This window comes from Micropterus dolomieu, linkage group LG11 (genome assembly GCF_021292245.1).
Source record: "Micropterus dolomieu isolate WLL.071019.BEF.003 ecotype Adirondacks linkage group LG11, ASM2129224v1, whole genome shotgun sequence".
NCBI lineage: Eukaryota > Metazoa > Chordata > Actinopteri > Centrarchiformes > Centrarchidae > Micropterus > Micropterus dolomieu.
In genome coordinates, this window is record NC_060160.1 from 17,449,579 (window position 1) to 17,474,771 (window position 25,193).

Sequence of the window (25,193 nt, forward strand, 5' to 3'; positions counted from 1 at the left end):
CAGCAGATGGCAAATCAAATACTGCCATCTGCTGGTTCCCTAGTAAATCACATTAAGCCTGTGGCAAAGAACCTTGGTGTTTGGTTTGATAGTAATTTAAATTTCGAGCAGCACACCACAAAGCTTGTTCAATCATGTTTTTATCAACTTAGAAATATAGCTAAAATTCGATCTATGTTAACTTTTAAGGACACCAAGACCATTTTACACGCCTTCATCTCACCACGCCTGGATTATTGCAACAGCCTTTTCACCTGTTTAACCCAAAAATCTGTTGATCGACTCCAGACTGTCCAGAACTCAGCTGCCAGGCTTTTAACCAGAACAAAGAAATATGACCACATTACTCCTATTTTAGCTTCATTACACTGGCTCCCAGTATGTTTTAGAATTGACTTTAAAATTCTATTGATCACTTTTAAAGCTCTTCATGGTCTCTCGCCTTGTTATATTTCTGACCTTTTAGTCCCATACGCACCAGCACGTACCTTGAGATCCTCGGGCAGAGGTCTGTTGTCTGTTCCAGAGTCTCGACTGAAAACTAAAGGGGACAGAGCGTTTGCTGTCAGGGCCCCGAGGCTCTGAAACAGCCTGCCCGAGGAAATCAGGTCGGCTGAGTCGGTGAACTCTTTTAAGTCCCTTCTTAAAACATACTTTTATAGGAGAGCCTTTCCCGATCTTATTTGTATTTATTTTATCCCTTTTATTTTACTAATTTTATATTAATCTGTATTTTAGTCTTTTCAATGTTTTCATGCTCTTATCTTGTTTTTTTGTTATATTCTTTACACTTGTTAAAGCACTTTGTAACTTGTTTTTGAAAAGTGCTCTACAAATAAGGATTATTATTATTATTATTATTATTATTATTATTATTATATATTAACACAGGTTAAGCAACTCCACAGGTCTGAGCCATGTCAGAGCTTCCAAACCATAGCATAGCATCATGAAGCACTCAGCTACAGCTGGTTTTACCTAACCCAACTACCTATGTAGTATAAAAAGGTGCAGTTTCAGGCACAAGTCCAGGTAAAACACTTACAGGATTGTGAATATCCAGCCATTCTGAAGTCTTTGATTCAACAAACTTCCCATCAATGAACAGCTTGGTGGTGGGCTGTGAGGATAGATGTTACATCACATCTGTATTTAGTCATTAGTCAGTAGGTTCATCATCCATGTATGGCATTTGATGTAAAGTGGAACAGCAGACTGACAATTAAGTGTAAACTGCTCTCCACTCACCACTGAGGAGGAGTAGCACATGTGGCCAACTTTATGCGGGACCTGAGAAAGAAACACAGCAGGAATATCATCAACTGCAATAAATATTATCAATCTATCCAAAAACTATAATTAAAAGGTTTGGTTTACATAAAACCAGCTGCAGCCTGAAGGTCGAGAGATTAATACACTACAAAGTGTGGAGTTGTGAAAAGGTTTGAAGGGATCAAAGTCAAGCTCACTGGAGTAAACTGGAAGAATGAATGCAGTCCACCCAGCAGGTGCAGACTGACACGTTTTCTTTGTTTTAAGTAAAGTACAATGTACACACAGAATAGCTTAAGTAGGCAACTTTCATACACTAAGTCAGCTCATAAGAGGTGGTCCTTTATCAAAAAGCCAACAGTCAGATAAAATACAATCAATATTCCTCTGAAGATTACAAACAAGTGCAGTTATTACCAAATGTGACAAATAAATGTGTAAAGCAATCCAGACCTACACCCTGCAGCACATGACACCTGGAACTCTATCAACAATGTGAGATGTCAAACCTGCCAGCATCATATGCAACTGTTTTTTTCTTTTTTACATCTTACCTTTGCCTTTAGCACCGACCTCAATGCCGTCGTCGCCATGGCTGGAAATGTTATTAAGTGTGGGTCGATTAAATTTGACCAACTCCGCGGGTAGGCCGGTGTCCTGACGGTGACAACGTTCAGTCTTCTTCACAGAGACGTATTACCTGTGGGCGGGCTCCGAGGAAATCTCAGGCTTGCTATTCACTGCATGTTTGCACGCCCAGGAATAACACTGCCTGATTGGTCAAATGTGGGCGCATTCTATCCAATCCCTAGTTAAAGCTTTAGATAAACCTGCCTTCGACGCGGAACTCGTCTAATCATTGGATAAAATAACTGGCTGGAAGTTACGCAACCGGGAGCTGAACTGTGACCAAAATCAGAAGAGTTAGCTTCATATATTATATAGTCATCGTAGAGAACAGGAAGAGGGACTATTGACGTCTCTCTGAACAAGCAGCGCAGCTTATCCTACAAAATAAAAGCGATAACATTATCACAGACACAACAATGCACTTGTCCCTTGTTTTCCTCGCCAAGGTAACTTACTGTAATAATAACATTTTTGTGTGTGTGTGTGCGCGCGCTAATGTGAACCATATGAAGCACAGATGTTGCCATGTCATGGACCAAAGAGTAGGTAGGAGGGATTTTAGGGGCACATCCTATTGGCTGGTGGAGGAGGATGAGCCTGTTGAACTGTAACGTTAGAAAAACTGCTTGCAACAGTTGATTCAGTCTAGTTGAGGGGGGGAAAGTAGAGCCAAAAAACTATGGCAACCCAAACCAAGGTGAACCAGTAGACCTAAGTTAAATGTGTCAAAAGGGGGAATGTGATGTGTTTTCAAATGGATCAATTTGTTTTTTGGTTTCCTTTGTAGCCTGTTCTTCATGGATACTACAGAAGTTCCTGCTCCTGGAGGGTTCGCATTGGTAAGTCTTGACACAGGCACTTAAGCTGTTATTCAAAGCATGATGTCAACAAGATTATCATTAACTTTTTGTGCACCAGCTTTTGCTCTTAAAGGTATTGAATATGACCAGGTTCCAGTCAGTCTAATCAAAGATGGAGGTCAGCAGGTACGGTATAAATTCACAGGATCCATATCAATACAGAAATTACATATTTGATAATAAACACAGATAATTAGAATGACACAGTCGATGTAACAGTTATTGACTACTGCTGTTTTAAATGAACAATGGATGCATAAACATGTTTTTGAAAAATCCAATTAAAGTTATCTTTGTGCTCAAGTATACACAACAGTTCAAGACATTAAACCCCATGCAACAAGTGCCTGCAGTTGAAATAGATGGCATCACCCTCTCTCAGTCAGTAAGTCCCCAAACTATTCACCCAGGTAATCATACAAAACCCTTATTTTAGTTAACCACCTAGAAAACTACTTAAGTTTTTCTGACAACTTTTCTTGCTCACACAGCTGGCAGTGGTCCAGTACATTGATGAAACCAGGCCAGGGCCTCGGCTTCTCCCAGCAGACCCAAAGAAACGTGCCCAGGTTCGGATGATAAGTGACCTCATCGCCTCTGGGATACAGCCTCTGCAGGTGAGAACAGCACAGTGCAAATGATTACAAAGTCAAACTGGAGCTATTGTGGATTATAAAATTCTGCGGTTGCAAAGTCAACAGTCACCTTGTCACAACACATCTTCACACACAATTTCAACAATATTAATTATTTCCTGGATATTTCAGAATTTGTACGTGATTCAGAAAATAGGAGCAGAAAAGGTGCAGTGGGCTCAGCACTTCATTGATCGCGGCTTTCAAGGTTGGTGGAGAGCAGTCTCCTCAACTAAACATCCAGTTATTCACAGACTGCATCATTCGACTTCCTTTACAATATTATTTGTTTCTCTCTTCCAGCTCTTGAGCCCATTCTGAAGCAAACAGCGGGGAAATATTGTGTGGGTGATGAGGTAAGAGCATGATATATAAATCATTACAACAGTGTGACATACAGCAGAAACCTTTCATCTGACCCATTGCTTACCTTTTAGATATCCATGGCAGACATCTGTCTGGTCCCACAAGTCTACAATGCAGACAGGTATGTAATCAGACATTTCAGACACTAAAAGACATTTCGGATACTGACAAGAGTTAATGCACGTCTTGCTTTTGTTTACATGAAATCCACCTGCTACACCCAAGACCCTGGTAAACGTTTAACACTCTAGCATGACCTCTCTGTCTTGAATCTCAACAGGTTCAAAGTGGACATCGGGCAGTTTCCAACTATTAAAAGGTTAAATGAAACCTTAGTTGAGATTGAAGCTTTCAAAGTGAGCCACCCGTCTAACCAACCAGACACACCTGCTGATCTGCGTGCATAGAACAATTCCGTACCTTTGTACAGTTAAATAAAATTCTTTGAAAAACAAAATCCTATTTCAGTGATGTTACTTTAAATAACAAGGACACTAGTTAGTTAAAAATATTAGCATTTTGACTTTATTCACTCACTCACACACACACACACGTGTAAAACATGCAGATCAGAGATTTGTTATGCAAAGTGCAAAACCTCTCAGCTCACTGTTTTCAGCATATTGCCTGTGTGGAGGAAATATTGATAGTTATTAAGAGACTCAAAAAGGAATAACTAAGGAAGCTACAATAGCTGCAGAATACATCATACAAAAAGTATATTAACATATCAAGACAAACAACCAAGTAGAAAAATAACGGTACAGATACACATGCATATTATCATGACAGTTCACACCATCAACACCAATTAGGAAAAAAAAATAGTGTCCTGTTTGGATTCCTTCTCTTTTGAATCTATCACTTGTCACCAGGAACATCCACTGTGCACTTCACTGTGTCATTGTAGAAGGCACCAGAGCAGTCGGACCCACCAAACACCAGCAATGTGCAGTGGGCACCGACATTTTCGCCCTGTTCACACTTCCCAGCGTCTGTTAGGGTGGAGCAGCCCAATTGGACCATGCTGTGTCCCGCACGAGGTTTGGTGCAAAGCAGAGGAGACACCACTGAGCTCCACATGGTGGTGTCTGAGGAGAAGTCAAAGCAGGGGGATTCATTGTACACAATCGTTGATGTGTGGCAAATTGAAACAGGTTGACTTAAAGGAAATTCCCATGTCTATTTTATGGACTTAACTAGATCACACTGACAAATGACATACTCACCAGTGTTGAAAATATGTAAATCCTGCAGGGCTCCAATTGCACTGCAACCTCCACTGACTAAAATCCTGTTGTCTGAAACCGGTAGAGCTGCATGAAACCTGTCCAAGGATGTATTTCATATGTACCATTATTTTTCTAAAGCCTTTATAATATTTAATCAACTCAACTTTCATTATTTTATGTTGAGCTAAAAATGTACAATACAGAAAGATGGTGCAATTGTGTCACTAGAGATGGTTTTTGCTTTAAAACACATTAAATTCAAATGTAGTTCTGTCTGTCCAAGGCACCAAAGATGCAGAAACCAGATGGCTGCATCGATGACATTACTCAAGGTTGATTAATCCTGTACTCACCCTCGAGGCAGTGGTGGCATGTTCCCACACTTCACAGCTGTGTACTCCATGAATCCTTCCCTCATTAAGAAAAAACAAATAAGTATCAGTTTTAAGCTGGACACAAAGGCCAATGCAGCCACCAAACCTTCATCTTACCCAGATCTAGAACATGGAGATCATTAAGATAGGTAGCAGTCTTACGTCCACCAAATATGAATAACCTCTGGGACATCAGTGTGGCTGAGTGTCTGTTTGATTCAAATGCATGGGATCAGTATTTTAGAAAAATAAAACAGTATTAAAATGACAGTAAATTCACTGTAGTCATATTTAAAAGTAGACTGACCCAAACCGAGGCAGAGGTCTGTCCCCCTCCACAATCGGCTGGTACCAGAGTTCATACTGAGGGCTAAAGATGTACAGAGCGTTACTGCAGGATTTATCCCCAGACGAATGGCTCGGCTGAACTCCACCAAAGACAAAAAGCTCTTTCTTATAAAAGGCTGCAGAGTGATATGCCAAATTTGGAACATTTCCTCTCGCCTGAAGAGGGGTAAATCCACAAAAACAAACCAAAAAGAAAGCATTTCCTATAACTCTGCTTGAGTTTTTGGTAAGATATCGAGAACTACCAACGAGTTAGTGACTTGCAACAAACCCACAGAGACAAGCTTCCACTTCCAGGTCAGAGTATTGAGGATGTACAGCTCGCTGTAGCACTGACCCTCCCTCAGGCCACCGTAAACGTAGACTGACTTAGAGTCTGGGTCATAGGTCGCAGAGTGTCCTCGGGCACATAGTGGTACGGGTCCAGAAGCAGAGGAGTTCATGGGGAACCAGAAGTCACTGTCTGGGAAGAGGTCAAAAAGGCAACTAAATGTCGGAAAATGCCTCATGTTCAGTGTAAATATGCAAATATTTTAGGGCTTCGTAGTTTCTCAGCTCCTCCTTTGGTATCAAACTATTTTAAGTCATGCTCTGATACGAGCAAGCTTTATGGACATTGATCAATAAGCAATATATAACCAAACAAACACTTCAACAAACTCCACTAACCTAACTCGAGCTTCCACAGGGAGTCTTCGCAGTAGTTTTGATCTGTGGTCTCCCCTCCGATGAGGATGGCCGTGTCAGGGTCGCTCAGACACATCGTGTGGCTCCAGCGCTTTGATGGACACACTGAAACTAATCATGAGCGCTGTTAAAACACATTTTGTGCGTTCATACGATACCAACGGCTGTAAAGTTTGTGTCCCTGACCTTCTCTGTTCACATTCTTTATCTGCACAGCCATTTCTTCTTGGCTGTTCATTCTGGACAGCCTCCTTTTCTTGGGGGTTGAAGCCTGGTCTATGTCCTCAGCGGGACTGTCCATGTCCTCGAAACTCCATGTCAGGTGGCCCCTCTTACTGATAACCGTCCGTCTGGGTGTCTTTTCCTGTCAGTTGCAGAGTGCATCACAGAATAAGTTGCTTACTTTACATGCAGACATTAATTCATTCTAAAGCATGTCTCCTACCGTAGGCCAAACTGGGGCTTTATTTCCCATAGTTAAATCACCGGCGTCACATTTATTTACTTGGATCTCAGCATAGAAAACACTATCACCCAAGTGTGAGGAGTTGGTAGTTATCTGCAAGGCAGGACAATAATGAAATGTTGCAACAAATGTGTAGACAGCGGCAAAACTATTTTTAATTTTAATTTTGATCTCACAGTTTCATTTCCAGCGCTTTGGTGTAATGTGCAAGAGAGATCATTGGCATTGTGCTCGTCTGGGAACAGAAATTTCCTTTGAAGCATAGGAGTACTGGCTTCATCCTGTGGCTGGTCACAAGTCATTGCATGCAACAAAAAAGTGACAATGTACAATATGATCCAAGGCTCCCAAGAAACGGGCATTTTAAATCAGGAAAATGTAACTATTACAAACATTAAGAAATATCATTGTCAGGGTATAAGATACAGTATACTTTTTTATAATCCTGTTTGTTTTCCTTTATGCTGACAACAGTTGAGCCATCTCTTTTCTAGCAGCTGAAACCCTCTTACCTCTCCACACACTGTCAGCACAATCTTGCCATAAACTCCCCTCCTGCCTCTCTCTGCTGCCACTGTGACAATGTCAGCGCTCCAGTCACCCTCCCAGGTCAGGCACCTGAGTTCAAAGTCGATTTTGACGCATTCTGCCTCACGTTTTGTTTTGCTATGAAACGCCTGTCCCTCTACATACCTTGCTTGCGCCGACAGGGTCCCAATTTTTTGGGCCGGTACTTCCGCACTGACCAGAACCTCTACTGCGATAGTTGTCTCAGTGCATTCCCATTCTCCAAGACCAAAGATAACCAGCTGCCTGGGAAGAGGCAGCGGCATGTGGACTTGAAAGCACCTTCGGTTGGATTTGCTGCGGAGAACCGGGACAAAATGTTTGAATAGTTGTCGCGGTGTGAAAACGTCGGTGTGCTGTTTGGTTTTTTTTTTTGGGTGCGTGTGTTTTTGATTTTTACAAGCAGGCCTACCTAATGAACTGGCGGGGGGCGTCACGCAGCGACCACAGGACATAAAAATTCAGCTTCCCCATGTCGGTTCAGGGTTTGGGTTGCCTCGATAGGTTCGGAGAACAAGCCACCAGCAAAGCTTCTGTGCAAACCTGGAGCTCCTCTGATTGGCTGACTCTAGCGCGAGGCCGGAGTGGAAACGCACACGTGAGACCGCTGGGCCTACAATTAATTTATAATTAGCTGTAAACACTGGTGCTCTGGAGCACCTGCATTGTTTGGCTAGGTCTTACTGAACAGCTCGTTGGTAACAAAGCATTATATTTACTTTCTTAAAAAGCAAAAGTGTTGATGAAGTGACTAGTAATAAAGGTGGGGTGGAGGAAGAGATTTTTACCACATGGAATTACCAGTGGGGTTTTTTAACCAGTAGATCCCTGTGAGCCTTTCATTTCTCTGAGGGGAAAAAAAACACAAAGCACAGCTAATTTGGAACAAAATCTTTGTAATGTTTTATTGGCAATACCAAGAGAGATATTTTTTGAGGCTGTTTTATGGAGCCAAAAGTTATCAAAAAGTAAAGCAAAATAAATTAGATTTGAATTTATTTTATCAACTGATTGTTGGTGAAGGAAAAATATAGGCTACCTTGTTGCTGTTTTTAACCAGATGACTGGAGGTTAAAGAAATTTATAATATAAAGCTATTTTACGCATAACTTGAATTATTTTATATTAATTATTGATGCATTTATAAATGTTTTGACTTTGAGACCTTCTACACTCAGGGCTCCATAGCGTGGTGTTGTACATTGTAGGCGTGGTTTCCCACAATACACTATACATGAGGGAGGCAGTAAATACATGCAGTAAACGTGTTATACTGCCTCCCTCATGTAGTGTGTGTAGTGGGATTGGACAGGGTACTGAAAACACATTCATTATATAAAGCACTTCAATAGGACACCCCAAACTACAGTCTCAAATATGCCTTCTGAGTTAAATTTACAAAAGTGATGAGGCATCTACTAGACTGGCTGCACATGTGTAGATTCATCAACTGACTATATATGGGACATCTTTCAAATCCACAATAATCATCAAAGTCTAGCTGGACTAAAACATATTTGGCGTAGCAGCATATAAGAATTATTTAAGAATATGTTTATCCAACTGCTTTTTTAGAAATCCAGGAAAATGTGAGTGACACTAGATTCTCTGGATTCTAAGTGGCCTTTGGGGGGGGAGCTGAAAATTAAACCTGGTTTCATCAGCACCTCTGTAACAATTACATCAATCCTCTAATGCCGCAATTTAATGAAATCACATGGGACCATCCTGAAGCGCTTTCTAATCCTGGATCACCAGCAAGACTGTTATGAAATGATGGAGTCTCGGGTGGCATGGACAGATTTGGTTGGCTGGAGACTACACTCGCCAGCAGTCTTAATGACATCTCCCAAGTGTCATGTTGCAACATTTACTATCCTCAAAATTAACCACAAAGAAATCTAGACAATCTTCTCTTTATTGTGGAATATAAATTTTAGGAACAGAGGTCATCATAACTTACAGTAAAAGGTACAGTACAGCTAACATGGGAAGCTTTACATTGTACACGGCATTAGCAGCCAAATGTGTGGCATCTTTGGGAACATGCGCACAAGTAAATGCGGTAGAAGCACTGATTTTAGAAACAGGATAGACAAGGGTATACAACATTAGTGTGCCCAACGCACAGAGGATATTCAAAAACAAACACACTGACCAAATTAAATGGGGGGTTGAGGCAAATGTAAATATTGAATCTATATTACATAATAAGAGCTTTATGTGATAAGGGATGACTTATTTGCATCCTAAAAAGCACACTTTGGAAAACTGTTACCACTTGCTTCAGTACATTCAATTTATATCAACAAACCACTATGACAGTAGACCGCTCTGTGCACAGAACTTGTATTACATAATTATATTCTCCATTATCACATGATTAGATAAACGCAAATAAAAAATAAGTTACAGTGCAAAGCGGAAGGATAAATACAAGTAACAACGACGAAGCAACATAGAGGGTGCGCACACACGCGCACACACACAACACTCTATTTATAGTACTGCTTATTAAGCACCTGACGTGGAGAAATAAATGCTTTGCAGGTGTTCCCTGATGCCTGCTACCATCGAAATGTTACAGCTGAAGACAATATATGTTTTATGACGGGCACAGAGCACACATGGGAACATGGCACATATGCAAGGCTTCTTCAAATATCTATCAGCAAGACATTGGAGCAAATGTTGAGTACAAGACTATCTGACCATATGCTTAAATTGTGGCAACACAAGCTGATAGGGATAAAAAATAGATATGCCTATAATCAACCTTTTATATGATTTGACTTTTTTATGGAATCAAAAATAGTTCTTCAGTTTTAAGAGTAGGATTCTTCTGTAAAGTATACATTCACAAACAATAAATTGGCATCTTAGGCACTGTAATAAACTCTGTAGTAGAGGGTTTTATTTCGCCATAGTGAGTAGGAGTTATCAAACTTCAGGAGGTAAGTGCCTTCACCTGGAAAATCATGGCTCCCCCCATTGACGGACAAGTGACTGTCCTGGCGATATACGGGTAGAATTTCAGCCAAGTTTGAGTTGGTTTGAGTTTTGGAGCCCTTCTCAACATCTCCGTTACTGACAGGCCCTGCAACAGAAATCACATAAACCACAAAGTCAATACACTGCCGCTGGATCCCAGCTGGAGGGAAAAACACTATTACGGTGTGTTTTGTAGATACAGAATGACTGATTGAAAAAAGGGGTTAAACAAAGCCCAAGTGAGTGCTAAATATAGACCGTTTTAAATTCTGAATTTGCAAACACTAACTGACCTTCCAGCTCCTCCTCTTCATCTTCGTCATCACTTGACTCGCTGATGTGCACAGTGATAGCCCGGCTCGTGACAGGAGTCCAGTCAAAATATATGCCGAAGCCAATGTCGTAGCTGTCTGTAGCAAACTCCCAGCACAATTTTTTGGCCTCGGGGACAGTGGGCACGTGAACTGTCATGATGTCGCCACGGTACACCGTCACCACGCTGTCCTCCTCAGTTCGAAGCTTTGCCTTCAGCTCCTTCAGCGCCGCAGATGTCCATGTTGTTGGGGGTTTGAGGGGTGGCATCTGGGCTGCCATCAGGAGGAACAAATGGCAATGTTTTCACAAAAAGCATAACAGCAAGTCTGATAATTATTTATCCAGCTTAGACACGCCTTAGAAAATTGTAGATCCATGTTTTTAAAGCTTCACAGGCACATTTTTAAAACAGATTTATGAGAGCTCTGTATCCAAATCATAGATAAACAAAGCAGGAGTCATGATGGCATACTCAGCAGGTCTCTCACCTTTCATCTCAGCAGAGAGCTGACAGCTCCCAGCACTGTTGTTCTCTTCTCCTCCTTCCCCCAGGGCCGGCTCTGCAGGGCCCTCTTCATTACCCTCCAAATGCATACACACAAGACTGATATAATTGCTGAGAAATCATATTATATTGCCCTGTTTATTGCCACTCATTGGCAGCTCTTCTGACATGCTTAAATATTAACTACCTCTGCATGTCGTCCTGAATCTTCCTTGGTTTCATCCATATCAGCTTGGTTTTTGGATTGGGTGCAGCTCTTTGAAAGGTCTGTGTTCTGGAGGCTGAAGAGCAGATAGTATAACAGATACCACAATATTTTAACAGGGAAGACATTAGGATGCAAGTAGTACAACCAGCGATACGTGTCCTTACAGGAGCTTTAAACAGCAGCAACAGGCTACCTGTCCAGCGGTCTGGTGTCGCACTGTTTGGATGTTATCCCGGGAAACGACGAGAAGGACAGGGATGACAGCCGTGACTGGAGCTCTGATGTACCCTCTAACCTCTCCATGGATATAAAGACAAGACACCTCAGTCTGCGTGGCTGAAAAAAGATGAAACCCCTCCCCTTTCCAGTCACGGGGAGGGAGGGAAAAGATGAAAACAGTGAAACTAGCCTTCTAACGCAGATAAACTAAACTAAGCAAGCTGCTGTTTGACATTTATGAACCATATTAAACACAACAATAATTGGTGAATTAATACCCAAAGCCACGGAAGCGAAATGTATAACGTTATGTATGAGTGATGGGCTTTATTACCCAGCTTCATCTCCATGAAACGCATTAGCTTTGGAGGCTAGCTGGTTAGCTCACATTAGCTAACGCTACCTAACAAGCAGCTGCGGGCGCACTGGGCACAAACTTCACTCACCACGATGTAACGCTGATAATCCGATAACTCAATACGACTTTCCTTTAGTCCAACTCAGACCATCGGGAAATACACCTCCATGATCACTGCAATCACGTGAGGGACTGTCCACGGTTTCTGCTGCTTGACAGGAAAAAACAGACCCGATTTTTTTGACACTTCCGTGTTTCCTCGAGTGTTGCCGAAAATCTGCGAATCTGAAGTATCGACATCCTGTTCAAGAAATGATACCTTTGGGTAAACCCACACTTTATACCCGCCGGTACAACAAGGCAATGTCCAAACGCCAGTCCAAAGTCAGAAAAGAGCCACAGTAGAGGCTGTTTAAGTCAGCACATCTTTGTTTTTTCGTCTTCATATAAATGTATTTTTTTCTTTGTTGTCCTCTTTTTTTATACTTGTTTTGTGAATATTTAGAAGTGTATTTGGTTGCGGTGGTAACTTTCCTGCAATAGAAATATTGTACAGACGTCTGGTATGACATAAAGACATGGTGTGTGGATCAACATGTGCTTATTTTTTGTTGTGTTTTTATGAAAGTTTTAATTAAGGTAGAAGATATTTGTAACATTTTGTAAATGTGGCTGGGGGGTGTACTGTCCTTAAATCCTTTAATTAACAATGTATTCGAAATATACTGCAGCAGATACCCACATTTGCTGCTTTTTCTACCCCCCCCCCCCCCCACACACACACACACATAGGCTACTTAACAGTATGTATAAAAAAACCAAACAATTGAAATCATAATATCTTCAGGTATCACAAAATACACAGTTGAATCCTATTTATTCAAATGTAACCTTGCCACATTATAATTTTCAACAAAAGGAACACACCCTTTACATTAACATCTGTAGAGGATATACAGTTAGGTTTTACATTAGAGTGGAACTGTCTAATTTTGCTTGTGTCTCTACTAGTAATTTGTATGCTGCCGAGATGCACTGTTGCATAGATTTACTGCGTGATAGAAAGCACAGCAGTGGTGTCTCCTTGTACTGGGCATCAGCGAGAGAAATCCAAGGAAAAGGCCTTTGTGAGGGAAAAAATGTTGAAACATAACATTAAAAAGTGCTTTGGTACTTTTCCTGACAATTTTCAAAACTGTGCTGAAAAGAAGCTGTTTGATTCACAAGTGGAATTTACATTTCAAGTAAAATATGACATATATATTTTCTTGAGCTATACAGTGCACTCACTCCTTTGTCAGAAGGCAAGACGCATAAGATGCACTGATGAAACTCTGTGCGTTCAATTCCACAGTGTGTGGCTGTTTCTCTTTAAGCATGCTGTTGATCAGAGAGAGAGCATCACTGGATCCCAGACCAGAAGATGTGCAGATATTTAGCAGGCAGTACAACACTGCACACACCCAGTTCAGACCCAGAGAAATGCCACCTAAATATAAAGGAATACAACTGCATTAATATACATAATGTCAAGTTAAAGGTGAAGCCTCACTGCACCAATTTTCAAATGCTTTCCCTTGCATCTTATATAACATGACTTCAAATGCAAGGTCTAAGAAAGAGGCTGACATTATGCAATAATGAAACATGACGCACCGCTCGTTGAGAAAGGACATGATGCCTCTATCTGTAAAGGATCCATCAAAGCCGTGGCCAGATGAATGCAGGAGGGCCACACATCTGCAGCATCACAAGCGACAAAGTCATACTGTGGTTTGAGAATGAAGTCGTGTCCAAGAAGCTGTGCCAATCTGAAATACAAGTTAAAACAATACGGTGACTGAAAACAACAATGCTGTGTGTGTGTGTGTGTGTGTGAATGTGGTGGTACCTGTTGATGGGCACAGCGGAGGTGAAGCTGTACACAAGGCATCGCTTTGACAGGTTGGAGTGGAGATCAGCACAAACTTTAGGGAGGTGAGAGGGCAGACAGCAGAGGAACAGGATGTCTGCCCACGCTGCCAGTCTGCGATTGTCAGAGAAACATTCAACTCCTGTCGGGATAAATCCCACTGAAATAAGGAAGCAATGAGACAAACACAATAAGCACTGGCTCTTGAGTAGCCTATATAGGTATGACTTTTGTCAGAAGGCTATAGGATATAGGAATAAGCTCAATGTGCGTGTGTAAACAACTCATGTTTAATCTCTAATTTATCAATATCAAAACTCATTACTCTGACAACAAATGTCTTATCACTTGCAGAAGAGAAAGTTAGCTAGTACAAGCCAATAATACTACACACCATCTGCTTTAGTGAGTTGTACTGCATCACAACAACTATTTTACTTTGATTTGTACCTCTGAGTGCATTGCGTTGTATTATTTTATCAGTGTATGCCTACCTACAGATTCTGGTCTTCTACTGGATATCTTAATGTGTGATGGTTTGATGCCAGACTTTTCAAGGAGGGAGAGGAGTAACTGTTTCCCCATTTGACCCATCCCAAGTACCCCAACACGGAGGTCGCTGTCTTCTCCTGGAGAGTCTCTGTTTGCAGTGTGACTTTTCATGACACATCTAAATTTAAACGTGCAACAATTAGAATGAATGTGTCACACACACTTTAAATAGAGCTGCAGATAAATTAGCCTACCTCAGCAAGTGGACGAGTTTACACAGGAAAACTGCGTGCGCGCACCCGCAAAATATCAGTCCCGCCGAGCGTACACGAAGGTGAAGTAATTTTTTTTCATCCTCAGTAAGTCCAGCCTCAAAAGAAAAACTGCTCAAATCAGCAACCACGTCCAACATCGCCTAAAAGATCCGATAAAGGTAAGCTAAGCAGAAAGTGGACGCTATCAAGTTTTACAACATAGTAAAAATTGGCCTCCTCCTCCTGTTTCCATGGCAAAAGGAAAACTTCCGATATAACATGGCTTACATACTTCAAAATAAAACTCTGCATGTCAAACGCTGCGCTGATCAGAATAAAAGAACGACTTAAACTTACGGTTAAACTGCCGTCAATCAAAATAAAACATTTATTATTATTTATTTTTACATTCTATTATCCATCCATGACAACTTAAATAAAAAGTCCTAAATCTCTCCTTTCAGACTCAAGGCTGTGAATGTGACCGTATAGACACAGGAATGCCTACTTACATTATATTCACTTCTAAAAAGTAAAGACCACACACAATGACGTTCTGCTCTGGTGGATTTAACCATTTTTATTTCGCTTTCATGCATTTAATACAAATTCTTCCATCACCTGTACACTTATGTACAAGAAATATTAGTCTGTCCACATAAACAAGAAAATGGGCAAATCAAATGTCTGCAACACAACATATCACACCAAATATCAATATTCAAACATACACTTAAAAAATTCAATTGTGCAGGATATTAAGACTTTGCTTCAAGATTCTGAGTGGATACAGTTTCTCTTACAAGTTTGAGTGAACAATTTGAAAAATTTGAGCAGCATACTGACAGAATAAAACATTTGAAACTGTTTTTAAAATATCAAGATCAGCTTTTGAGAACAGCAGCTTTTGCAAAAATGACAAAACGACCACAGCTCCAAACAAAATTGTAAAACTTTATAACAACTTCCCATCTGTCATTCATTTGAGCTGATTACACAACTTTACATAGCTGTGACACATTCAGGTCCTACACTTGTTCTTTTTCATATTTGCATGAAATGTTACACATTAGGAATATTTACAGAAAATAACAGTATATAACATACAGCACATTATATAAATTAAGGGTCATTACACCTATATTATTAGCGTTTGTTGACACCAAGTAGGGTAAAAGAACCAACAACTTGTAAACAGAGCTGTTTTGAGAATGAAGCAAATGTTTGCACCTCATGAGACAACAGCCTATTCATTATGATTTTATATCTATAATGCCACTGTCTATCCCACAACAGAACAAAATCCACATAAAGACAAAATGTGGCTCATAAATTCCTCACTCTTCATACATCCCTTTGATTAACCGTACAGTTGGACAATGCTGATAACCATGAAGGCACTGTGAGGCACCCGGTAAGCTGACACAAGCAGTAGCTCAAAGTGCCACGAGATGATCAGGATCTTATTTACACCAGGGCTGTATATTATGCACCTCTGAGATGTTCCTCTTCAAAAATCCTCTTAAGAAAGTTTCCAACACATTTACTAGCTGTTTCTTCTGCACAGTCATGGTTTCAAGTACCATATGGCAATAAGAATTACTCCTCGCCCTGCCTCCATTTCTGAGACTCCTCCTGGCGCGCATCAGGGTGAATCTGGTTCCTCATCCCACCCAAGACATTGGAGGTGGCTTCAGTGGCCATAATGAGCGGCTTGACTACTGCTGGTGGCAGCTGGCGGAGAACTCCACCCACTGCCCCGGTCATCCCACGCTGCTCGTGCTCCCGGGTGGCGGTGTCATAGATGGTCAGTGCCGTGTCTGTGATCCCCTGTAGATGTAAACACCAAAAAATCTGCATTAAAATCGGATTTTACTTTTCCAATAATGTCAATGAAGTGAAAATATAAAACATATTAGGGCTGACCCCACATAGTCAAAGGTTCAACGCTTCGATGGCCGGAGCCTGATTCGACTGTCAATCTCACAGTCAAAGCTTCCCAGCAAAACAAGGATCATGCCATTTTGACGATATGGGTGTGCTCAACATCTGATTTTACATAGAACTACTAGTTTTCTCCCCATAAGTTAATATACAGCCTATTACAATATACATTTCAATGTTTAATGCTGTAAATAAATATGTAAAAAGAAATAAACTTTTAATAAATGTTTTAAAAAGGTGCGTGAATAAATCCAAAATTACCCTTTAAGAAGGGGGGTCAGTGCGTATGTGTAGGCGTAGCGTGTACGTGTGTGTAGCCATGCAGTCTATGATGTAGCCTAATGGCAGGGAGACGGAGCCCCAGCCTCACCGCTGAGTTATCCGCACCTCGCGGGACATTTGAATCATTTATCACCACTGATGAACCATACAAAGTGTATTATATTGTTTTTAAATAGTACTTGAAATAGACCTGCGAGGAACTGCGACGTGCATGCATTTTTCAGCCACACGACACGCACGCAAAACTCTGCACAAGACCTGTGAATGGCAGGCGAGCAGAGAGGAAATGATCAACAATAAGTCTCAGTTTATCTGTAACGTTAAATGTACAGTGTAAGTTACAGTGACTAATGAACAGAGGCTGCAGTTCTGCAGCTTCTACCGTGCACCCCCTCCCCCATCGTCGTGCACAAACACACATTGATTTGACTATCAGTCGACTATGGGCAAGACTTGATTCAATTCTGATTCGACTATGTAAATCGTTAGTCGGGGACAGCCCAAAAAAAATAATATTTTACCTCTTTCACCACAGTATAGGCTTTGGCTACACCTTCTCTCAGGTCAACAGGCTGATGAGCCAATCCATAATGGGAGAACCGTTTTATCCTCTTTGTGTCTCTCTCATCAGGCACTGGAGACACCATGTCATAGGCAGTCTCAGCTGCAGCCTGAAAATGACACACAGAACAGCAGATTTGTTTGACGCCTCATGAAGGCACTGGTAGTGGATACAGACTTGTTTTTAGCAACAGTGAAACGAAGAGTTTACCTGGATGGTCCGCACCATCCTGTTGGTGAGCTCCAGAGCAGCCATGGCGGTAGAAGTTCCAAAGGAGGCAGTGCCGCGCTGAAACCCTCGAACTATCCGACCATCTTTCCTGTACTGCTCGATCGGGAGCCAGACCAAGTCCCTGAATCCCTGAACTGAACAGAAAATTCATCTTAAGAACATGGAAATACATGAGATCTACCTGAAGCTCACACACTGTAAATTACTTTTATAGCAGTTTTTTAAGGAAATCACAAATAAAGTTCGTCTGATACACCAAAAAGCCAGTGACTGGGTTCAGAGCATGTGTTGTAACTCACCTAGTTGTACCAGAGAGTGAATAGGTCCCACACCACCCAGGAGTCCTGGAAGCTGGTTCTTCTTGATGTCATTTAGCCACTCATTTATTGCATAGGAAAACAGTTTATCCACACCTAATAATCTGAAATACAGACAAGTATTAGTGCCCAGGGAAACATTATTGTCTGTCTGTGAATAGTGAATTACACACTTGATATAAATACATCATGTACTGGGATGTGTAAAAGAAATGTGCTCTTTTACTGTCTGAATCCAAGGTATCAAATAACCAACACAGTCTCGTATGATGTATTACTCAGATAATCATACCCTTGTCTGTAGCACAAGCGCCTCAGCTTCAGCTCTGAACAATTAAGCTGTGTCAATCCGATAATGATCCCTGCAAATGTTCCCTGGAACAGAGCAGTCATAAAGATCATTCATACAGCACAAATACAATAATGTGGGATTCATACATAGCCATCTTAGATCATGTACCTGCTCCATTAACACGTGTTTCCCATGGTAATCCAAGCGAATGGGAACCTCAGAGGTAAATCGAAACTCCCTGTTAGGAAACGAAAGTGTTAACCAACACAGACAAGCAATTTAATTATTTCTTTCAAGGAGTTTTAATATTTAATTAGTTATTTAACACTAACCTAAAGAAGATGGGTTGGTCTGTGAAGGAAGGAGCAGACGCTTCATTGTCAGTCACTTCCTCCTTGCCAGATGTGGAGAAACCATTGTGACTCAAGCGTCTCTGAGCAGGCAACGAGATGATTGGGGCCGGGTCCTGGCTACTGGCAGCGTGCTTGGAGAAGCTGCAGGAGATCTCAGGTGCAGCCACTTTTTTTGTGGAAACACAGACAGCTGCAGAACAAAATATTAAAATAATATCAGGAGCCAGCATTTGAATGTTAAATTATGTTTGAGTTTGAGGCACTTGAATGAATTTTACCTTCTTGAGCAGGCGGTGAGAAAAACTCAACTTCAGTAGCAAGACTAGTAAAGAAGTCCTTCAAGAAGAACAGAGCATCCTTCGAGCAAACAAAAAACAAGGCTGTGACTCAAAAAAAACTTACTGAGGATGTGTGCCACACGTGTAACAATCATTCGCGGATATTTTACCTGATCAATATTGAGGCGAAGAGGCATCAGGGAAACTCGCAAACAGCACTCCTGGGGAGCCTGGCCTGACTCAGGACACATGTGCAGTGCCTTCACCGTCAACTAAGACGAAACGCATACAAGAAGTTACACAAGGCCAAGATTTTACTGGGTTAATGTGAGTGTGCTGCCTTCCTCACCATGTTCGAATGGGCTTTTCTGGGCATTTCCTTGCTAGAATACAAGTAGAGGAACTTGTTCATCTGTGAGGTAGCCAGTCTGTCTCGAATCTCCAAGTCCTGCACAATAAACACCTGCCGGGAGACTGGCTGATCCATTGCTGGCCCAGAAGACACCTGGGCCTGTTGGTACACCTCATGCTGAAATCTTACCTAGGGCAAAGGTAAAAAAGAAAAGCTGGTAAACGGTGAAGTAATGATGCAAGGTATTCGTGTGATGAGTACCATAATAAACATTCATTCCAGGTGAAGAGGAACTTTACCTTGCTGAGCTGTATCTCCATCAGGACGTCAGGGTTCCTTCCTCTTCCACCTCCTGCCCGTCCTGAAGCCTTGGCCTGTCTGACTGGAGTTTGAGAGGGGGAGCTATGGGGTGTAGACCTGCAGGGCGGAGAAAAGGGCAAAAATTAAACAAGTCTGTTTCACTTTCAGCACATTTAAAACAGTGTGTGCAAAGTTATGTGTTAATGACTCACCCTCGGCTTCTAGCAGGAGAGGCTATGAAAGTTGCACTCCCAAAGTCTTTCCCACCATAGAGGTGCCAGATGACGGAGATCTCCTTGATGAGGTAGCGCACCTCTGGGATGGGAAAGTTCATGGCTCCACGGCTGGAATCACTCCCATCTAGAGGCTGACTGAAGTAATCATCTTTGATTTCTACAGGGTCTGAGGTAAGCTGCTTTACCACTGGCTCTTGATCAAGATCCTGAAACACATATTTCTTACAGTGAGCCAACACAGATTGTCACAGTGTCTTTGTTGTGGTGCCATAACTGTGTGAATGAATATATATCCTGACCTCTCCTCTGGAACCTGGTGTCTCCAAGATACAAAAGTCGTCTGTCTCTTGGGTCAGGGTAGGGACAGGAGTGATGAGAGGAGAGTGAAGCACTGGGTAAGTGGGGCTCGCATCTTGGGGAAAATTCCCACTTTCATCCGGGAACAAGAACAGGTCTGAGCGAGGCGGGTCATGGTCCTGATCCCGCTCCTCATGTGCACCTACAGATGTGTGAAAAAGTATCAAATCTAGTTAAGTGACATTATATCATTCATGGAGCTAAGCCCTTCATCTTTCCTGAACTAAATCTTCACCATTCTGCTGCAGCCCTGGAGCATGCTGCCCATCAGTCTCCTCCATAGCTTCACTCATCAGATCCTGCAACATCTGCTGCTCAGTCTCAGCAAGCAATGGTGTCTGAGATGTGGGTCGGCTAGGAAACTCCGCCTGTCCAGAAACACACTTAAAGTAAGCATGTGTGACCAGCAGAGGTTTTACATCCTATTGTAACTACCGAATACTGGCTCAGGTTGGGGTAATTTCTGACCTTGGTTCTTTGTGTAGTGCTGCTGTGCTTGGCCTCTGGCTCTGCAGGGGGCAGTAAGTCTCCATAGCTGGCTACATATTGGATAAGGTTCATGAGGGCAGCACAGGAGTCCGAACACGTTCTGATGTGAATAACATCACTGGAACAGCGCAGCTCAAATCTGGGCTCTGACTATCACCCAAGAGAGAGTGAGAAATGAGACATTTTCAACCTACTTTTGAAGAGGAAAAGTTCAAAACATTAATGTAATGTAGAGGCAGACAATGCTTACCAACTTTCCATCTGCCCCAGGTTTGACAGCTGTAATCCTCAACTCTAATGTTCCCATGTCTACCACTTGAACATAGTCTATGACAAAAATCCAAAAGCAAACACAGGTCAAAGCTACATTGAAACATTTCAAGCCGTTTCTTCAAAATCATCACTGAAGTGAACTTACCACGCGCTAGATTGACAGAGACGGCATTACTCTTGTCTGAGAGGAACAGAGCCGCTTCGTCCAAAATTATCCTGTGTACAACATGTTGTATAAAGCAAGTCAGATGCAATTACATCTCTCAGTTTTTCTATCATCGACGAAACCTACCTGAGTGTGGAGGAAGAAAGGTCCAAAGAGACACTGCTGGAGATGCTGAAAGTCTCTACAACCAACAGTGATCTGAGCGGCAGGTAAAGGGGTCTGTCAAGAGAAGAACAAATGCCACATTTGAACACACACAGATAACAAATAACTCAATAATCAGTGGAAGGTCTGAAGCCTACCTGTAGTCTAGAGAGCAGCTCCATAGGTGTAGATGTAGGGTGGTGACAGACGTAGGAGGGGCGTACCCCAACACAGGCTCATCGGAAACATTCAGAAAGTCGACAATCTGTTGCACATAAATTGGCAATACGATTACAAATGTGTGGTTTCTTTTGCATTATATTTAAGGGAACATTTAAGGTAAAAGAATAAAAAGAGGTTTTGTGATGTGGTAGCTTCATCTAGGCCTACCTGGTCATACCAGCCCAGGCTGGGAGGGACCACTCTGTGCTGGAGTGTGGCTCCTCTAACTCCAATAGCGACCAGAAATTCCTGCAACAAAAAAAAAAAAAAAAATACACTGCAGTGAGCAGAAAACACAACGCAAGCTGACTGATGAAACACCAGTTCTGCCAAATAAAGGGAAACATTTGGCTGAATGGAGGTATTACCTGAAATCTGTGTTGAAACAGATGCTACTGCACAGGTGTGGTTTCAGGATTAATTCAGAAATCAACATGTAATCATGCCTGGTGTTTTCCAGCGTAATGATGTTGAGTAAGCTGCCCATTATTTGACTAGTATGGCACAGGAGTGAGAACCCAATGGACCTCACTTATAAAACATCATTTACAATTGCCCTTACATGGCAAGGTCAGGATTTGGGTTCAACAGTAGATCAAGAAAAATCTTTCAGTTTGTCAAAAGCCCCATCTACAGGGCAAATGTGGTCATGAAAGGGTCTGTTGAGGTTGCGAGTCCACAACCACAGTGTACTAAGGCTGTCTTAGTCAATAGATCTCAAGCTAATTAATCCTTTATAAAGATTTTTTGGTTTTTTTTAAGCCTTTATTTAGATAGGACAGTGAAGCAAGGAAGGGAGTGAGAGAGGGGATGACATGCAGCAACATCTTTTCTTGTGACATACTCACAAGAAAGACAAATTATTCAAATTTAATAATCTGAAAATTGCTCTATGGGGAAAACTGCTCACAACGCACTGATCTATTTAACATGTGACGATGGGTTCACAAGTGGATGTTGCTTAATTTAAGGGCTCTCAGAAATCCAACTAAGCTCAACAGACAGAATCTATCCCAAGGTGAACTGAAGCTGTTTTGCCAGCCAGCATGGCCTGTTACCAGTCAGTGATGTGAGAGTACTCTACCTTCACATTGCGTTCTGCATTCTGTGATGAGATTTTGACAGCGACAGACACCATGCTGCGGGCCTCCAGACCAATACCCTCTGAGGGAGTTGAGGATCTCTCAGGAGACGTCTCTGATTGGTAGATGGTTGGCTCCAACCAGTGGGGATGTGTCCTGCATGGCAACTTGATGTCGGAGACAGAGGTGCCTCCCTCCAAAAGTCCTAAGCCGGTTAACAGAGTGAGAGATCATATAATGAGGCTTAACACTAGAACCGACAACGGGTCAAATTTACCCGCGGCTGTTTTTTGATTGTATTTATCTTTGTTTCAATATAATATTCAAGTCCCCCAGTCTCTGACTTTTCCTAAAATTGTGTTATGTAGCACCCCCTATTGTTAAAAATGTCAATATAAAGCCAGATTTAAAAAACGGGCATTTATACCTATAAGCGCCAGCGGGTAAAATTTACCCCTATAGAGAATGCAGTCATTTTAGCACTGTTCATTTAGATAAACATTCTACGTTGCTATTGGCAATGCCTTTCCCACTACAGGCATTACACTTGCTCAGCGCAGTGAGTGAAGGACAGTCTGACAGTGGGGGCTGAGTGATGTGTCCTGGGTTGATTCTGCATCTGACTGTTCATTATCTGACAGCGATCCACTTGAATGAAGTAAATATGCATAAAAGCCGCTGCTCATAGGTTTTGTGTAGGCTACATGGTTATCACAGGGAAAAACTAGGCTACCTGCAGAATTAGTTTTGATGGAAAATCAAAACCATCAAAACCCACTTCAAGTGGGGCTCCCTCGTGTGCTTTTTCAATCGGCTATAACTTTTCCAATGCTTTGTATTTTTTAGTAAAAGTGATCATTATACATTTTTCCGTTGGGTAAAAATCTACTATGAATTTTGGAATTGATAATAATCGTTTTTTTCAAATAAATCGCCTACTTTTATTTGGACTTTCAAACTTTTGTAGCTATGTGTTACTCTCTGGATGCCCGATGGAGTCCGAAAAAACAAGCAGAACATTAAGAACTAACCAACATTATGAGGCTATTATTATTACCGCCTATAAAACACTACAACAGTCAGTCTTTTTTGTAAATTGTATGCTGCATTTAAATTCAAGCTGTTTTTAGAATATAACTAGGCTACAACATCTATAACAGCGACGAGTGGATGACATCAAAAGAGCCGCCGCATGTGAACGTGCCCTTCACAGATGCGCAGTGTAAGTGAACGACCTGCACGGTGAAGACAATGAATAAAAATAGAATAAACATTCTGTAAATGCCTGAAATATGGGGATGGTGTTTATAGGAAATGCACAGCCAATGTGCAATGTTTCCCAAAGTGTGTTGGAGCAACATGTAGCAGAAATAATCACAAAATCACGGCATTTTTATAGCGGGTAAATGTTACCCACTATGGCAGTTATAGGTATACAACAAACCCTGGCGGTTCTAGTGTTAAAGGGTAAACCTGGGCCCTATTTTCACATATTTTCTGGTAGGACAACATTGTGGAAAGGGTCCCGAGTGAAATCCTGGTGACACCCCTTGTTTTTAACCAAAGTTAAAAAAAGTCTCGCTCATACACAATTCTTGCTCTGATATCTTGCGAGGGACAAGCTGTTGCAGGAAGGCGCCGGTGGAAACGTGAGTCATAGTTGGAGAGAGGGATTTGTGTACACAGAGGAACTGCAAGACTTTATTTCCCTACACTGCTCCAACAAAACAAACTCCAGCTGAAACCATCTATTGCACAGATTTCAAAACTTTTTGTACGTACTAGTCAATTCAACCCCCGAATATGTGGAAATAGGGCCCAGGTTTAAAAGTACCGAAATTATCCTGCAAGTACATGAATCACACAACAGCAGTGATGTAGACACAGTGTAGTTGTATAGTAGTACTCTACTTCACAACATCACGTACACACAGCAGCATGAGAGTATAGTGACTACAGGTGCTGGTCATATAATTAGAATATTATCAAAAAGTTGATTTATTTCATTAATTCCATTCAAAAAGTGAAACTTGGATATTATATTCATTCATTACACACAGACTGATATACAGTATTTCAAATGTTTGTTTCATTTAATTGTGATGATTAAAACTGACAACTAATGAAAATACCAAATTCAGTATCTCTGAAAATTTGAATATTACTCAAGACCAATACAAAAAAAGGATTTTTAGAAATGTTGGCCAACTGAAAAGTATGAACATGAAAAGTATGAGCATGTACAGCACTCAATACTTAGTTGGGGCTCCTTTTGCCTGAATTACTGCAGCAATGTGGCGTGGCATGGAGTAGATCAGTCTGTGGCACTGCTCAGGTGTTATGAAAGCCCAGGTTGCTCTGATAGTGGCCTTCAGCTCTTCTGCATTGTTGGGTCTGGCGTATCGCATCTTTCTCTTCACAATACCCCATAGATTTCCTATAGCGTTATGGTCAGGCGAGTTTGCTTTGTTTCACAATCCTCTCCAGGGTGCGGTTATCCCTATTGCTTGTACACTTTTTTCTACCATATCTTTTCCTTCCCTTCGCCTCTCTATTAATGTGCTTGGACACAGAGCTCTGTGAACAGCCAGCCTCTTTAGCAATGACCTTTTGTGTCTTGCC

General features: G+C 41.6%; 6 protein-coding genes across 9 annotated transcripts in view; 1 reads left to right on the forward strand and 5 right to left on the reverse strand.

Annotated features, from left to right (window-relative positions):
* aldh6a1 (aldehyde dehydrogenase 6 family, member A1) overlaps window positions 1-2,249 on the reverse strand; it is a 10,781-nt gene extending 8,532 nt beyond the window's left edge. Inside the window, exons 1-3 of the mRNA XM_046062604.1 lie at window positions 1,827-2,249; window positions 1,249-1,290; window positions 1,046-1,120 (exon numbers count right to left, since the gene is read on the reverse strand). Of these exons, the coding sequence (XP_045918560.1) occupies window positions 1,046-1,120; window positions 1,249-1,290; window positions 1,827-1,865 (156 nt within the window). The 5' untranslated portion in view covers window positions 1,866-2,249. The remainder of the gene's footprint in view (window positions 1-1,045; window positions 1,121-1,248; window positions 1,291-1,826) is intronic.
* gstz1 (glutathione S-transferase zeta 1) lies at window positions 2,166-4,220 on the forward strand. 2 transcript variants are annotated; one of them, XM_046062606.1, is made up of 9 exons: window positions 2,166-2,348; window positions 2,690-2,741; window positions 2,821-2,888; window positions 3,067-3,147; window positions 3,254-3,379; window positions 3,530-3,605; window positions 3,701-3,753; window positions 3,835-3,884; window positions 4,044-4,220. In XM_046062606.1, exons 1-9 carry the CDS (start codon window positions 2,319-2,321, stop codon window positions 4,168-4,170), a joined length of 663 nt encoding a protein of 220 aa, XP_045918562.1. In that variant the 5' UTR covers window positions 2,166-2,318; the 3' UTR covers window positions 4,171-4,220. The 2 variants fall into 2 exon arrangements, with proteins under 2 accessions (XP_045918562.1, XP_045918563.1); XM_046062607.1 differs by lacking the exon at window positions 2,166-2,348 and adding an exon at window positions 2,505-2,599.
* A 45-nt stretch (window positions 4,221-4,265) lies between these two features.
* zgc:163014 (uncharacterized protein LOC100038766 homolog) lies at window positions 4,266-8,025 on the reverse strand. 2 transcript variants are annotated; one of them, XM_046062603.1, is made up of 13 exons: window positions 7,850-8,025; window positions 7,564-7,734; window positions 7,383-7,488; window positions 7,047-7,157; window positions 6,850-6,963; window positions 6,591-6,768; window positions 6,387-6,515; window positions 5,993-6,180; window positions 5,677-5,792; window positions 5,487-5,578; window positions 5,349-5,403; window positions 4,993-5,090; window positions 4,266-4,854 (listed from the first exon to the last, which is right to left on the reverse strand). In XM_046062603.1, the coding sequence occupies exons 1-13, from the start codon at window positions 7,909-7,911 to the stop codon at window positions 4,625-4,627; spliced, it is 1,650 nt and encodes a 549-aa protein (XP_045918559.1). In that variant the 5' UTR covers window positions 7,912-8,025; the 3' UTR covers window positions 4,266-4,624. The 2 variants fall into 2 exon arrangements, with proteins under 2 accessions (XP_045918559.1, XP_045918558.1); XM_046062602.1 differs by having other exon boundaries at window positions 5,677-5,873; window positions 7,850-8,024.
* Window positions 8,026-9,337: 1,312 nt separating this feature from the next.
* On the reverse strand, window positions 9,338-12,338 carry tmed8 (transmembrane p24 trafficking protein 8). Of its 2 annotated transcripts, none has more exons than XM_046063654.1 (6): window positions 12,122-12,338; window positions 11,650-11,816; window positions 11,436-11,529; window positions 11,232-11,325; window positions 10,722-11,015; window positions 9,338-10,534 (listed from the first exon to the last, which is right to left on the reverse strand). In XM_046063654.1, the coding sequence occupies exons 2-6, from the start codon at window positions 11,757-11,759 to the stop codon at window positions 10,317-10,319; spliced, it is 810 nt and encodes a 269-aa protein (XP_045919610.1). In that variant the 5' UTR covers window positions 11,760-11,816; window positions 12,122-12,338; the 3' UTR covers window positions 9,338-10,316. The 2 variants fall into 2 exon arrangements, with proteins under 2 accessions (XP_045919610.1, XP_045919609.1); XM_046063653.1 differs by having other exon boundaries at window positions 11,650-11,792; window positions 12,122-12,337.
* Window positions 12,339-12,893: 555 nt separating this feature from the next.
* Window positions 12,894-15,006, reverse strand: noxred1 (NADP-dependent oxidoreductase domain containing 1). The gene is made up of 6 exons (XM_046063017.1): window positions 14,692-15,006; window positions 14,440-14,615; window positions 13,925-14,105; window positions 13,690-13,844; window positions 13,324-13,522; window positions 12,894-13,156 (listed from the first exon to the last, which is right to left on the reverse strand). The coding sequence occupies exons 1-6, from the start codon at window positions 14,847-14,849 to the stop codon at window positions 13,000-13,002; spliced, it is 1,026 nt and encodes a 341-aa protein (XP_045918973.1). The 5' UTR covers window positions 14,850-15,006; the 3' UTR covers window positions 12,894-12,999.
* Window positions 15,007-15,245: 239 nt separating this feature from the next.
* Window positions 15,246-25,193, reverse strand: part of LOC123979261 (autophagy-related protein 2 homolog B-like) — an 18,809-nt gene continuing 8,861 nt past the window's right edge. Inside the window, exons 23-43 of the mRNA XM_046063111.1 lie at window positions 22,574-22,776; window positions 21,658-21,738; window positions 21,426-21,532; window positions 21,250-21,342; window positions 21,103-21,173; window positions 20,935-21,011; window positions 20,664-20,834; window positions 20,431-20,563; window positions 20,138-20,337; window positions 19,815-20,044; window positions 19,602-19,719; window positions 19,300-19,491; window positions 19,121-19,222; window positions 18,951-19,029; window positions 18,652-18,862; window positions 18,488-18,557; window positions 18,320-18,402; window positions 18,010-18,131; window positions 17,690-17,844; window positions 17,439-17,588; window positions 15,246-16,521 (exon numbers count right to left, since the gene is read on the reverse strand). Of these exons, the coding sequence (XP_045919067.1) occupies window positions 16,291-16,521; window positions 17,439-17,588; window positions 17,690-17,844; window positions 18,010-18,131; window positions 18,320-18,402; window positions 18,488-18,557; window positions 18,652-18,862; window positions 18,951-19,029; window positions 19,121-19,222; window positions 19,300-19,491; window positions 19,602-19,719; window positions 19,815-20,044; window positions 20,138-20,337; window positions 20,431-20,563; window positions 20,664-20,834; window positions 20,935-21,011; window positions 21,103-21,173; window positions 21,250-21,342; window positions 21,426-21,532; window positions 21,658-21,738; window positions 22,574-22,776 (2,879 nt within the window). The 3' untranslated portion in view covers window positions 15,246-16,290. The remainder of the gene's footprint in view (window positions 16,522-17,438; window positions 17,589-17,689; window positions 17,845-18,009; window positions 18,132-18,319; window positions 18,403-18,487; window positions 18,558-18,651; window positions 18,863-18,950; window positions 19,030-19,120; window positions 19,223-19,299; window positions 19,492-19,601; window positions 19,720-19,814; window positions 20,045-20,137; window positions 20,338-20,430; window positions 20,564-20,663; window positions 20,835-20,934; window positions 21,012-21,102; window positions 21,174-21,249; window positions 21,343-21,425; window positions 21,533-21,657; window positions 21,739-22,573; window positions 22,777-25,193) is intronic.

What these genes read in the sequence shown, in the direction of transcription:
- noxred1 (XM_046063017.1), bottom strand. Translation starts at nt 14,849, where the DNA reads ATGTTGGACGTGGTTGCTGATTTGAGCAGTTTTTCTTTTGAGGCTGGA. An exon ending in TAGAAGACCAGAATCTGTAG is followed by an intron (nt 14,106 to 14,439) that starts GTAGGCATACAC and finishes TCCTTATTTCAG; the next exon opens with TGGGATTTATCCCGACAGGA. An exon ending in TCCGCTGTGCCCATCAACAG is followed by an intron (nt 13,845 to 13,924) that starts GTACCACCACAT and finishes CTTGTATTTCAG; the next exon opens with ATTGGCACAGCTTCTTGGAC.
- tmed8 (XM_046063654.1), bottom strand. Translation starts at nt 11,759, where the DNA reads ATGGAGAGGTTAGAGGGTACATCAGAGCTCCAGTCACGGCTGTCATCC. An exon ending in GACACCAGACCGCTGGACAG is followed by an intron (nt 11,530 to 11,649) that starts GTAGCCTGTTGC and finishes TCTGCTCTTCAG; the next exon opens with CCTCCAGAACACAGACCTTT. An exon ending in ATTCAGGACGACATGCAGAG is followed by an intron (nt 11,326 to 11,435) that starts GTAGTTAATATT and finishes ATGCATTTGGAG; the next exon opens with GGTAATGAAGAGGGCCCTGC.
- gstz1 (XM_046062606.1), top strand. Translation starts at nt 2,319, where the DNA reads ATGCACTTGTCCCTTGTTTTCCTCGCCAAG. An exon ending in CCCTTGTTTTCCTCGCCAAG is followed by an intron (nt 2,349 to 2,689) that starts GTAACTTACTGT and finishes TTTCCTTTGTAG; the next exon opens with CCTGTTCTTCATGGATACTA. An exon ending in AATATTGTGTGGGTGATGAG is followed by an intron (nt 3,754 to 3,834) that starts GTAAGAGCATGA and finishes CTTACCTTTTAG; the next exon opens with ATATCCATGGCAGACATCTG.
- zgc:163014 (XM_046062602.1), bottom strand. Translation starts at nt 7,911, where the DNA reads ATGGGGAAGCTGAATTTTTATGTCCTGTGGTCGCTGCGTGACGCCCCC. An exon ending in AGACCTCTGCCTCGGTTTGG is followed by an intron (nt 5,579 to 5,676) that starts GTCAGTCTACTT and finishes TGAATCAAACAG; the next exon opens with ACACTCAGCCACACTGATGT. An exon ending in TTTACATATTTTCAACACTG is followed by an intron (nt 4,855 to 4,992) that starts GTGAGTATGTCA and finishes ACTTCTCCTCAG; the next exon opens with ACACCACCATGTGGAGCTCA.